The following is a 13,826-nucleotide window of genomic DNA, read 5'->3' as shown; positions in this document are numbered from 1 at the left end:
TTTGCAGCTTGTTTTCCGGAGAATTTTCATTTTCTTCTGGAAAGTATCCACTGACGGGACCAATAACAGTTATTCACGTAAGATGTTCCAGTCGTTAAATTATATTACCAGTGAGATGTCACTGGGCCCTATCCAAGTCATCCGGCAGTTGGATCACTGAATATCAAACAGATCACAGATTCTCATCAAGATTTAGGAAAGCCAGCGCGCGTCAGTTAATTGCACTCAGTGGACTAGCCCATGCCATGGTGGTCGTACTCTGTTCCTTGTACCTAATCTTACTAGCATATTTTCGTGATAAAGTTGTTTCCGTTGTGCAGTCACCAAGGTCACCATGGCACCCGCATGTAACGAAACGCCAACCGCCGTTGGGTGACAACCTTGAGGTGTAACTTCGATGTTAGCTGGTTGGTCGAGCCATTATTGTTTAGCTCGTGTTGTGTCTTACTTTGATTACGAGAACACGATTGATTTAATAAAAACAACTATTATTATCATGATCAATTGTACCTGTGCTTGTTTTAATGTACTTTTGTTTAACTGTGCTAATGACAGCCATACCACTACTCCATTACTCTCCATTACTTTTTCCGCGGGATGTAACCTCGTACGTTCGTACTCTTGCCCGCTCATTCCACTTGTCCTTCTTTTGGCACGATCTCGGTATTCGTTCGATACCACGAGATCGCCAACGAAATAAATCTGGTTACGTTCAATCTTTGCCTTCTGATTTGTTTGGTACGCGTCTTCTTGTAGTGGTGTTCATAGTCAATCTCGACCCCACGCTACACTCGATTACAAACCTAACCTTTCGACACAGATCATTTACGAAAGATGGGTGTAAGACTTCGTGGAACTCTTGAGTAGACCAGCACCATTGCATCCATCAAACATCGAAGCAGAACACATACAATCTCTTATAGATGTCACTTTTGTTGTGTGTGCTACTGAGGTCAATAGACGTTAGTAGTATGTATCATCAATAGAGTGTGACAAGCCCTGCTGCAGAAGGTTAAGAATATCAAAGAAAAGAGAATGAGAACAGAAAATGATTTCTGTCAAAGTAAAGGAACAGTCAAGCTTGAGACAATCGATTGACATTTTGCAAAGGATGTATTTATTGTATGGTTCTCTGATTTTACTAAGACGTTCTGTAATTTTATGTTCAAATATATTCGGTTATCCTCTCATATGCTCTCTTTCACTACAACTCCACAAACGATTTAATAGATCAGAACGGTCATCATACAAATCGGCAGTGGGGAGGCAGTAGGACATGGTGCAAAACCAACTGGAGCAACGAAGTCAGTCATGGAAGTATCTGCAAACATACATCACATTCTATTCAGGAAGATTTTTTCACTGATGAAAAGTCGGTTGAATGGAACTCACCACTATACATCAACTTCCTTCATTATAAGAAAGCATTTAAATGTATGTATAATAAGATATTATGTAAACTTTTTCGACTCTGTGGAGTACCTGAGAAGATCAACATTATTCGGAACTCATATGAGGGAATGCACTGTAAAGTCATATATGGAAGACAGCTGACAGTCGTATTCAAATTGAGGAGAGAAGTCAAGGAAAGCTGCCTACTCTACCCCTGTCTTTTTATTCTGGTGAACGACTGCACAATGAAGACCTCCATGCCTGAGTAGAAGTACGGAATACAATGGACAGCTTTCATGCAACTAGACGATTTGGGCTTCACAACTGACCTGGCTATTCTATCCCATACACACGAACAAAGGCAGATGAAAACAAAAAAATTAGTAGAAGCCTCTGTATCATTAACACTCAACATACACAAGGGAAAAAGCAACATCATTAAGTACAACACAAAATACTAATTTAATCACACTTAATGGAGAAACTCTGAAAAGAGTGGAATCTCTCATGTACCTGTCTTGGCAGGATCATTGATGAACAGGGAGAATCAGATGCAGACGTAAATATGAGGATCGGTAAAACAAGTAAAGCATTTATACAGTCGAACAACATATGGAACTAAAAACAACTGTCAGTTAATCAATATCAAAGCCACAATCATCAATACGAACGTCGAAGCAGTTCTACTGTACGGAGCTGAAACTTCATGAACTACCACAATCATCATCAAAATGGTACAAGTATTTTTAAACAATTGTCTACTCAAGAAGTCCAATTTCCGTTGGTCGGATACCATTAGCATCAGTATACTGTGGGAGAGAACGAACCAGCTTTCAGTAGAAAATGAAATTAGAATAAGGCGTTGGAAGTGGATAGGATATACATTTCGGAAATACTCAAAATGCATCACTAAGCAAGCGCTAACTTGAAATCCTGTAGGAAAACGTAAAAACAAGAGACCAAAGTGTGCACTATGTCGAGAATTGGAAGCAGATATGAAAAGGTCGAACAGCAACTTGAAACAACTGGAAGGGATTTTCTAGGACAGGGTTGGATGGAGAATAGTGGTGGACAGCATATGCTCCTCCACGAGGGGTAACACACGTGAGTAACAAAATGTAAGTAAGTGTGACCAGACATTGTGACCTGTCGTTAAGGGTTTGATATTTATTGCTAATATTCATCAACAACGAACACTAGACCAACTTAAAAATTGAGATTGCCAATCCAATTTACATAAAACTTTAAAATACTATTAACAATAACAAAAAGCGATGACACTGTCCTCGCTGTCTTTCTTTCTAAGCACTAAGAATATATATGGATTACATTCACTTAAATCTTAGCATCGAGAAATTAATATAAGTAGTTGCGATTCATCAGTTTCATCGACAGATGAACGTTTTTATTTATAAAGCTATTTAAGAGCTTATTATTCTCAACCATCGACATCATTAAACGAGTTTGATGAGTCATTGATATCTGCAGTCAGTTAGTAAAGGCTGTCTTGGGAAATAAATTAGGGACGTCTGTAAATAATTCATTTCGAGAGCCCCTCTAATAGCCAGGAAAAATGAACAATTCCGAGCAACGGGGTCTCCAAAATCTTACAAAGTTATCAAGCCAGGCATTTCACAATACTGGGTTCTGGTATCATGTTCTTATGTGCAAGTTTTAGTACGTTCTAAGGGTTAAAGACACATAAAGCTGAACTCTATTACCTGCAGTGTCAGGGCGGCCATTAAAGGCATTTTGTTAGTCAAGGTTTACGAAAATCTATTATACTTGATGGATTATCATATATTAACACTCTGATTTTAGGGATTTTCGGCTGTAAGGCTCTTTTACTACTATGTATACAGTGAATAAGAGACGGAAAAATTTCGATTACTGTATGATTAGTGTGGCTTCTATTGATAAAGGTGTCACTTAACAGTGAGCCAGTTGTTGTATCCGAAGATTACGTTATGACTAACTTTCGGGAACTATTTGTAGACTGTTATTATATATGTATTCTTATTGCATAACTGGTAAGTAACTGGATCATACACATTTATAAGCTTTTAATTGACTATTGACTATTATTATACGATTTACTACCTTTAATTTATTCCCAAGCTGTCAGTTACAGTCTCTTACACTCATAGTCACTTTTTATGGTATTATGCGGCCTGATTTGCTTGTCTATAAACTACGTATGTCTGAAATATATTATTCGTACAGTAGAGAGTGTTCGTATTACAGACTCAACTGATAGAGCTAGGCGAGAAGGACCAATAAGGATTCAGAATTGACGCAACACTGTTAGTACTGGTTGAAGTGTCATTGGCTTAGCATAAAAAAGTGGTCATATAAATCGGTATTATGATTCGCGGTTTTGTCACATGATAACTGACAGGGGCAAAATACATAACGCTAGTTTTTTATTAAATTGGCTTCCCTTAGTTTTCGAATTGATTAATTTTGGTTCCTATGTTTAAGTTGCCTCACTATTCCTTAGTTATGGAATTTTATAGCCGGATAAGTTAACAGACACGGTAGGGTAGAAATCAAAGTCGTTTAGACCACATCCATTCCATACATTCACGGCGATCACAGTGCCATATCGTACATATTATTCTATGCTATATGCCGTGTTTCATATCATTGTGATTCTGAAGAAACGAAACATGTCTTGTCATTTAGTGTTTCACAAGTATTTCAGGTGATTTGACATATGCTATCCAAAAAGCTTTTCGGAACTAAATTACAACCATATTTAGTGAAAGCAAATCTTACCCTAACTGGTCTGTTCTCTAAAAATTATGCTAAAGGGACATATCAGTTTATAGATCGCCAGCGTACATGATCTATGTCGAATGATTGGGGGCCTATTAGAGTTAGACGGGAATGGTGTGACGATCTAGCTAACGTCGAAGTTACACCTTATGTGGATTGCCCCATCCACGTATCAAGGTACTGTAGATGCTTTGAAGACTGTACAGCACAAAGGACGTTATTACAGAAATATATATTTAAAGTAGATACAAGTGAAAGTAAGACCACCGCCACATGTGCCTGTTGATTGCTAACGATTAACCAATGCGCGATGGTGGCCTTTAAGCTTGACAGAGATCGATGATCGGTTTAATATTCAGCGACCCAGCTGCCGGATGATTTGACTAAGGCTTAGTGACATTTCACTGACCTTACAAGTTTTTTGAACATTCAGCCATAGACGGAGTTTGAATTAGTTATAAACTTCATCACTGTAGCATTGAGAAAACCTTTTTGGATTTCTGCCTAAATGTAAATCTAAAATTTTCATATTCACTAATTGATGAAGTAAAATTACCTAGATCAGCTCAAGACATACTTGTAGTGTCAGTTATTATGCCAAGCCCATATACCTTATTCGAGCTTTCGGACATCCCATTTTATTCATTCTACTCGAGCCATACTTTGACCTTGTTATTTATTCGCTTATCAATCTAGACTGTTTTTATATGAGCGTATATGTGTGTGCCCTTCTTATCCTATTAATCACATGTCTGTAGCTTTATTTTGTCTGACTATAAATATTGAGTAACGCTTGACTAAAAGGGAGTTGGCTTCCCAGCCATCTTCCATACGTGTCATTTTGCTCTACTCTTTTATTCGCTTCATATTCGAAATATATGTATTCTCAAGTCAATTCTCGTTATTCGACTTATATAATTTCGTTATTGGATGACGCGATTTAAGTCGACGATGATATACGAGAAAATGGCGATAACAAACATCCATACAATTATTCGTACAATCTAAACAGGAATCAGATTCACGGGCCATTAAATACTCTATTAGTCAATGATGGCCTAAGAAAAAAGGTACCAAAATCTCCCTAAACTTTGGAGGTGATTTGGTTTATGAATTACGGTAATCTAAATTGTTGACTGAATAATAAAATTTTTCTGAAAATTATCCATTCAATCTAAATATTGAGGGCTATGGGTTTAACGTGTGAGAACAATGTTACAACTTATTAAAATACTACTCATAATGTATAGATAGCGAATAAAAGTTTACTAAAATCATTGATAACTCTTACTTCATTTTCAATAGTCAATTGAACATAGGACCTTCGGTCTCACGTGCGAACGCCCAAACTTAATGGTGATCTAATATTAATCAATTCATGATCTCAATTAAAAACTCAACAATCTCTACAATCGTACATTGATCATTCAGAAAAGTTAAGGTAGAATCAGTAAGAAAGGTTTCTACAAATGATTAATCACTGACTGTTGAGCTGTGTTATACTTTTCTGGTCCTATAATACTGAAGAGTTGGCGTTGACCAAGTTAACTGAAGAGTGACGATTGATACGGAAATCGAGTCCAGAGTCTCTGATCTGTTAATTTCGTTTATCCGTCAAAAAACATCATGGACAACATATAGAGTTGTGGTGTGCGCTACTGATGTTGACAGATATAAGAAGTATGTATCATCAACCGAAAGTGAAATGCCTGGGAACAGAAGGTTAAGAAGATTGAAGAAAATAGAAAGAGAACAGAGAGTGATTGCGGAGAAAATGAAAGAACAGTCAAGTTTGAGACAATTGATTGATATTTTACAAATTAATTATTTACTGTACGGTTGACAAATGTTACTAATATGTTCTGTAACTGTGCATGCAAATACATTCGATTGTTCCCACTTGTGTCGTCATTCAATATTTTGTCCCTGTTTCTTTTTTTATATAAACCCAGACAAAATAATGATGATACAAAAATAGATCTCCAAGAATTACTATGCACACATTTATTAAAGTATAACAACAGAGAACATGACAAGAAACAAAACAAGAACATCAACGAATGAGAAAACGATTTGTTCTGATAAGGATACCAAAAAAAAATTAATATCAAATAAACACAACAAAAACTGTAGTTCAAATGCCTATACACATAAGTGTTTACCAGAGCTAAACAGAAGAATATAGAGACTTGAATACAAATATACAAATGAAGTAAGAAATAAGAGTGAAATGCATTTAAAATGCTTCTAATGAATAAGACAATATTGTTTTTATTTTATAAAAAAAAAAAGAAGATAAAGGGTATTAAAAAAAAAAAGGGATTCATGATCAGTTTGGGCCTAGTTACTAACTTTTTTGATATAAAAAATCCATACAAATACATGCACACACACGCGCACACATACACGCACACAAACAAACACATTTAAGTAAATGATTCTCATTTACTGTTAGTTAGTAACATGTATAAACAGAGGGGTTCTACACTTTCTTATTTCCTATGATCTTGATCATCTTTAATTCGTTTCTTTTTTTTTGTTTTTTTTTTTGTTTTTTCTTCATTCATTATGTAAGAAATGCGATAAAGTTACAAAACAAAACAACAAAAATGTCAAACATAGACAAAAATATTTGAGCAATAAAAGGTTGTTATTTTTTCTTTTATAAAAAAAAAGATTATTCAATACAGGTAAACATAAACCCTCTTCAAGTATGAAAACATCAATCAAGAGATATGAACTCAATAGAAAAGCAATATGGATAATGATCATAATAATAAAGGTGTAAGAAAGCACTCAATTATATGCATATGCATATGTATATGGATACAGGAGAAATGTAAAACAGTGTTAGAATAGCTTTATTGTTAATATATTAAATGCAAACAAATTATTGTTTGTTTGTTTGTTTGTTTGTTTCTTATCCATTAATATCTCTGATTTGGATAAGATGAGCAAATGTGAACATGGAATGAATGAATGAATGAGAGAAAGAAAGAAAGAAAGAAAGAAAGAAGAAAGCATTATCTCTATATGGAATAGAAAATGACTTCAATGAAATAAGATATATCATAGGTACCTTAGTTATGTAATCTATCTAACCATTATGTTTGGTTACTAACTTATAATCATTCACTTATATTATTTTTTTTCATTTTATAGATATAGAAAACAATTGAATAAAATCAAACAGATGAAATTAGATGTTACTACATACATTCTAAAAAAAAAAGAAATTTATCAAAATAAGCGAGAGAAGGAGAGACAGAGAGGGAGGGAAGAGCTAAAAAATATTAATTTTTATTTATTTATTTATTAAAAGCATTGACAATTAAGAAAGACTGTTAATCTGAAAAACAAAAAATACCCATCTCCACCTTCATCCTCTATCCTCCATCCTCACCCTCACCTCTTCAACAAATCGAGTTAATTTTTAAATATACTAATTCTTTCCAGTTGTTGTTTTTTTCGCCATAGTTACAATAGTCTCCAATATATATATTAAGTTGTATACAATATTTATACGAACAGGCAAATGCATTCAACGGTAATAACTGTTTTTCTCGGTAAACAAAAACAATGATGAAACTTACGTTAAATACTACTTATGGTGTTTTAAATAAATAAGAATAGCAAAAAGAAAATAAAAGGTAGACGAGAGTGGTCAATGAAAGTGAAGATAGAAATGAAGTAATAGAAAGAGAGTAAATAGATAAACACATATGCATGCATATGTGTATGCACGAACACACACACACACGCACACACTCACATACACATACACATACACAAACAGTATTACAAATTATAAAATGAATATAGTGGAATTTTCTGGTTAACAAGGATAGTTTTGGCATGTTTTCTTTTCTGCTTCAAATGCCTTCATTTTATGTTTTGTGCCGTATATTTAATTATTTTTTTGACAGCCTATCTCTTGCTCTCACTCTCTCTCAATTGCGTGCTCACACGCGCGATTTGTCATAAATGTCTTGATAATTCTCGGTTGAGAAGACTGAGAATTCGATAAATGCGTCGACTTTTTGTCTGAAAATGAAGTATACAATGGTATATAACTGAAATAATTGTTAAGAAAATAATGAAACAATAATGATTTGTAAAGGATTTTCCCGACATAACTATGTTGAATTGATAAGAAAATGGGTAATGAACTATATACATCCTACAATAACAATGAAACAATATGCAAATGATTTTGATAGAGTTTTGTTCTCTGAACTAGATGGTTTGATCGTGGAGCTTTCATCGTTCTTCTGAACGACATCATTAGCTGAAATTTCAGGTGGAAGTGGTATTCAATTTTCTCCATATATGGCTCATAGTTTGTCCTGTAAACCTCGATGTTGATTGGTTCTTGTTGACTTTAAACCTGTCATGACAAGTTGTGAGCCATGTATGGAGAAATTTGAACATTTCACTTCTACCTGAAGTTTGTGCTGATGATGACACTGTCCAGAAGAACGATGAAAGCTCTACGACTAAACCATCCGGTTCAGAGAACAAAACTCCATCGAAATCATCTGCTTAAGCTATAAATCTTCTCTATCATCTCGAATTGTGTAGAGGAAATTATACAAAATGCTTATTCCTATTCATTCATGTCATCAGCTAAAACATAGTTTTTATGAGTAATCCTTTATTTTCCTACCATATCAGATAAACTGTTACTTAGTTCATTCCGTAATTGCCTTACTGTTATTGTTGAAACTATAAAGGTTAATAACTTCATTGTCATTCCTCTCAGATGATAATTTCATAAACCATCAGGATTTCGTATACGAAAAGAGACTGTCGGGACTATAAGAGATCATTTATGAAATTATTTATGATTTAATAAAGAATTCAGGTGTTTGTGATTCTTCACTGGAATGTGAATGATTCCCTGTAAGATAATAAGAACAGACTATAAAGCTTCAATAATCTATAACCTACCCAAATAATTTATATTCATTAGGCTTTTGAGGGACAGAGTATAGCAACAAATATAACTACTACCATAATGTCACCTTGACTTCCTATAATGCTAATTTCATTTCTTTTACTATGTTGATGTAATGTATGCCATGTTCTTTATTATTTATGGCTGACCAATGGACTATAAAAGTGAGCATCATGTATATACTAAAGATTAGAATAGGTTACCCAGAAAATGATATATTTTACAAGTAGACTAGTTCAATTTTGTTGGATGAGTTTAGCTGAGATAATGATAATCTTTAATGATATTTATCAAGCACTGACCTCAGTCAATGGAGAGCCTCTTTCATTCAAGTATGAAACTTCTTCATAATATATACCTATCAACATGTAAGAGATTAAACTTCGAAACTTTGATGAACCCATAAACATTCAAATCATTTGGTCAGTAACCATTTGTACAATTTCAGTCACAGTCAGTTTGTGAAATAACGGAAAAATCATTGATTATCATCAATGATAACTCGTTGGCCCCTGACAATTGATTTTAATTATAGAACAAAGGTCTAATCGTAACGAGTACGACCTGGCATAATAATTCTGTTCCAATTATTAATGACATGGAAACAATTATTATAAACATATGATATTAAATATAGTTACATTGGAAACGTACTTTTATCACATACTCCTGTTCATCACATGAACCATTATCGATTTCTATTGTAAATAACCAATAATTCATATTAGTCATAGCAATAAATAAACATGTTGTATATGATTATCTAAATGTACATACTTTACAATTCATTTGTACATGAACTAATGATTGTATATTATGAATTAGCTTAAGTCTATAATGTGAGGTTAACAGCTAAAGCTTAGATTCCTCAATAGTTACTCTCATAGATGTTGTCTTAAACGTGTAGTGATTATGAATATTAACATGACAAACTGGTTGAAAATGGATTCAAAACACGTATTAATGTATAGGTTAGATAGAATTTATAATTGATTGATCACTAGGTAATGATCAATTTCATGGATGTAATGTTCATTTTAGTGCAAATAGAATTCTATCGATTAGGTTATAACGTAATCACCAGCCTGACCGTTGCTGCTACTTTAATGTGATAATCGGTCTTGCCTATCCTGATGAAGCAACCGAGCTATACTGGCTGGAACCACCGTTCCTCAAAGTCCTAACATGCCAAACAGGTTGATTGAAGAGCGATAAGACTAAAAGCAACAAACCCAAAGTCCGAAGGCGAAGTCGTACTGCTGACTGTACAAAAGTGTGACGAGAGTAAGGTGTTTCCTTCAGACAACCAGCATGACAACGATGCTGCCTTCCCACAAGGAGGGGTGAGGTTAGAAAAAGTCGACCGTAACAACGCACACCTTGCCTTATCACACGGACTCCCGTCTCCGGTGGTAAGGTCACAAAAAGTACGGAGCTAACAAGAGACTTACTCACAAAACGGTCGTGTGTGACCGAGCTCACTAAGTTGTTCCTTGGGCATATCGGTCACGCTCACAAGTCACTAAGAACACCCCCTAACCTCATTTCCTTTTCAGATACCTGGGAAGTGATAACCACCCTCATACCTCTGACAACACTCATGATCACTGTATTCATAATTGATCTCTTCGAAGTTTAAGTGACTCGACGACGCATGTACTATTTTGATGTGTAAAGTGGTAGTTGGAGATAGTCGATAGAAAACCATGAACCTAGGTTTCATGCTATTTGGCAATTGTCAACAATGTTAATAAGGGAACTGATGCTTCCTGATGGATTCGATCGTATTTTACCCAGCTTGACGGTCAGAGACGTTATTGTTGAGCTATCCAGGCCGAGAACCAAATCCAGCAGAGAGTGTTAGTTATCTCAATATTACAGATACACATTGCAGATGAGTGCTTAGTGAAACAGAATGCTATTAACTGAATGTCACATTCAGTATGATTTACAGAATATTAGGTGATACCATCGATCAATTCCTCGAAGTCTTTCATGGTAACTACCAACAAATATTTAAATTTCAGTATTTTATAATTGACTGAATGGTGTGAATCATAGATATATAACAAATTCAACCATGACACTGGTTATCATGAGTTCGAAACCCAAATGAAACATTATTTGTCTTAAAATACCGGACACACCTTATTGATGAGTACCAAGAAGTGTGGAACCTAGGTCCGCAGCTTTTGTTCGGTCGCACCAACCATGACAATCGTCTATCATAATAGGCCATAAACTCTACAGTATTGACGTACTAAATGTTGCTTTCAAACTTAAATCCTGTATTAGTTTCAAATATTTTTTACTAATTCTTAGATACTTTACTCTTAAGTTTAGCGCTGCTTACCTTTAACTTGTCGTTTAATTGCATATTTTGAACTTATTATCTTAGAGCTCATTTGTTCAGTCGAGTGTTTGAACAGGTTTTGTGGATTTCGTTCAATGGTACGTGAATTGGTCGAATTATTAATCAAACGTTTTTGTTTCAATTTCTCCAACCGATCCCAACTAGACAAGTCAATTAATTCATCATTAGACGTCGACGGTGATAAAATATCGGACTTTTGATTATTCACATCACTTATACTACTATTATTATTGTTAGTAGTGCCAATGGCAATAGAATCTGTAGTTACAGATGGAGATATATGTTGCGATGGAGTGGATGCCTCATTTCGAGCCAAGTAAAGTTGTAATTCGTTGAAATGATCTTCTTCAGATGTGATCGATGGTAGTGGAGAATAAAGACTACCAAAACCAGACGAATTGGGGCTGATATCAGAAATGCTGAGTTTTGATGTGGATTGTGAAACCGATTGACTTGTCTGATGATCCCATTCAAATAAACTATCAGCACTAACAGTAGTTTTGTGCAAATTCTTCTCTGCGAATTCCAGTTCTGCAATACGTTGACGTTGTTGGTAACGACGCGCATCACGTATAGGACTGGCACAACTGACAACTTCGAATTCAGTGCTACTTATTTCTTTACTGGAAAAAATAGGATAGGAAATGACTAATAAATTATCCCACCGGTCCGCAAAGTGAAGTGCTAAATTTAACATCAAAACAACTGTACAAAGAATCTTGATAAACGAACGAATACTTGTAAATGTAAACAAGTTATGGAAAACCTGATGTTTATATTGATGAATAACTGAATAATAATCAATGTAATATCTGTTTAGTCTTTTAGTTATGATTTAATACTGTTGATCAAGTTGCAGTCAGACGGCTAGTTTAACTGATCCAGCACTAAATGTATTATATTGGTTTGTTAGTTCGATGAAGGTATTCAACAACAAACTGTGCTTGATCTGAGTTTTGGACTACCAGTGTAGGTGCACTTGCAATCTTGAGGGGAGTAATGTACAGTGTTATATTCGTACCTTTGTCATTCAACTTCACAGTTCAAAGCGTTACTGCTGAGTTATTCCAGCTCCCTAAATTTAGCTAGAAAATCAAAAATTCTACAAATGTATTGATCCAATTGAGCAATTTTTATAAAATAATTGGAAACCGACATGAACTGATGAGACATAAAACGAAAACAAGAAGGTCCTTATCTCCAAAAGCTGATATCTCACGAAACCATGAAATAACAGAAAGCAAATCTTGATCTATGATCTATACATTTACATTAGGATAAATGAGACATTATAGTGATTACGTTTCTATAATATAAAGATTATAATCAGAATAAAGATTAAGCGTTCGCGCGAGGAACCAAAGATCTTCGGTCCAAGTCCCGTGTATGGGATGCAAACTGTTGACAAGTCCCATACTAGAACAAAACATCCATCCACTGCCTTTAGGTTTTCAATGATGGTCTAGCTAAGATCAATACAGAAGTTCAATTGTTAAAATATTAGGATTGGTAACTTGTTCATTTGTGTTGAGAAACAATAGGTCTCAACATACACAAAGGGGAAAGCAAGATTTTCCGATACAACACAACATGCAACAATCAAATCACACTTGATGGAGAAGATTTGGAAGATGTAAAAACCTTTACATATTTGGGCAGCATCATTGATGAACACTGTGGATCTGATGAGGACGTGAAGGCGCGGATTGGCAAAGCAAGAAAAGCATATTTATAAATGGAAAACATCTGGAACTAAAAACAACTGTCTGTCAACCAATACCAAAGTCAGAATTTTCAATACCAATGTCAAAACAGTTCTACTGTGTATGGGATGGAAACCTGGAAAACTACGTAAGCCATCATCTAGAAGATATAAGTGTTTATTAACAGTTGTCTACACAAAATACTTTGGATACATTGACCAGACACTATCAGCAACAACCTACTATGGGAGAGAACAAACCAGATTCCAGTGGAGGAAGAAATCAGGAAGAAGTACTGGAAGTGGATAGGACACACATTGAGGAGAGCACCGAACTGCTTCACAAGGCAAGCCCTCACATGGAATCCGCAAGGCTAAACAAAAGAGGAGAGGAAGACGAAAGAACACATTTTACCGAGAAATGTCAGCAGATATGTGAATAATGAACAACAGTTGTATAGAACTAGAAAGTAAGGCCTGGGACAGAGTGTGTTGGAGAATGCTGGTTGGCGGCCTATGCTCCATTAGGAGTAACAGGCGTAGGTAATTAAGTAAGTAAGTTGAAAAGCAAATAAGCTCCCTAAAACGATTATATTCTAATAGGCTTTATCACTAGTTGATGT

General features: G+C 35.0%; 1 protein-coding gene across 1 annotated transcript in view; it reads right to left on the bottom strand.

Moving 5' to 3' along the window:
- Positions 1–6,161: 6,161 nt before the first annotated feature.
- MEF2A_1 (myocyte enhancer factor) overlaps positions 6,162–13,826 on the bottom strand; it is a 36,870-nt gene continuing 29,205 nt past the window's right edge. Inside the window, exons 7-9 of the mRNA XM_051212596.1 lie at positions 11,481–12,124; positions 9,782–9,825; positions 6,162–8,214 (exon numbers count right to left, since the gene is read on the bottom strand). Of these exons, the coding sequence (XP_051072788.1) occupies positions 8,149–8,214; positions 9,782–9,825; positions 11,481–12,124 (754 nt within the window). The 3' untranslated portion in view covers positions 6,162–8,148. The remainder of the gene's footprint in view (positions 8,215–9,781; positions 9,826–11,480; positions 12,125–13,826) is intronic.

The sequence above is a fragment of the Schistosoma haematobium genome, chromosome ZW, assembly GCF_000699445.3.
Source record: "Schistosoma haematobium chromosome ZW, whole genome shotgun sequence".
Lineage (NCBI taxonomy): Eukaryota > Metazoa > Platyhelminthes > Trematoda > Strigeidida > Schistosomatidae > Schistosoma > Schistosoma haematobium.
Note: the sequence above shows the minus strand (reverse complement) of the source record. Positions and strands in the feature narration are given on the sequence as shown.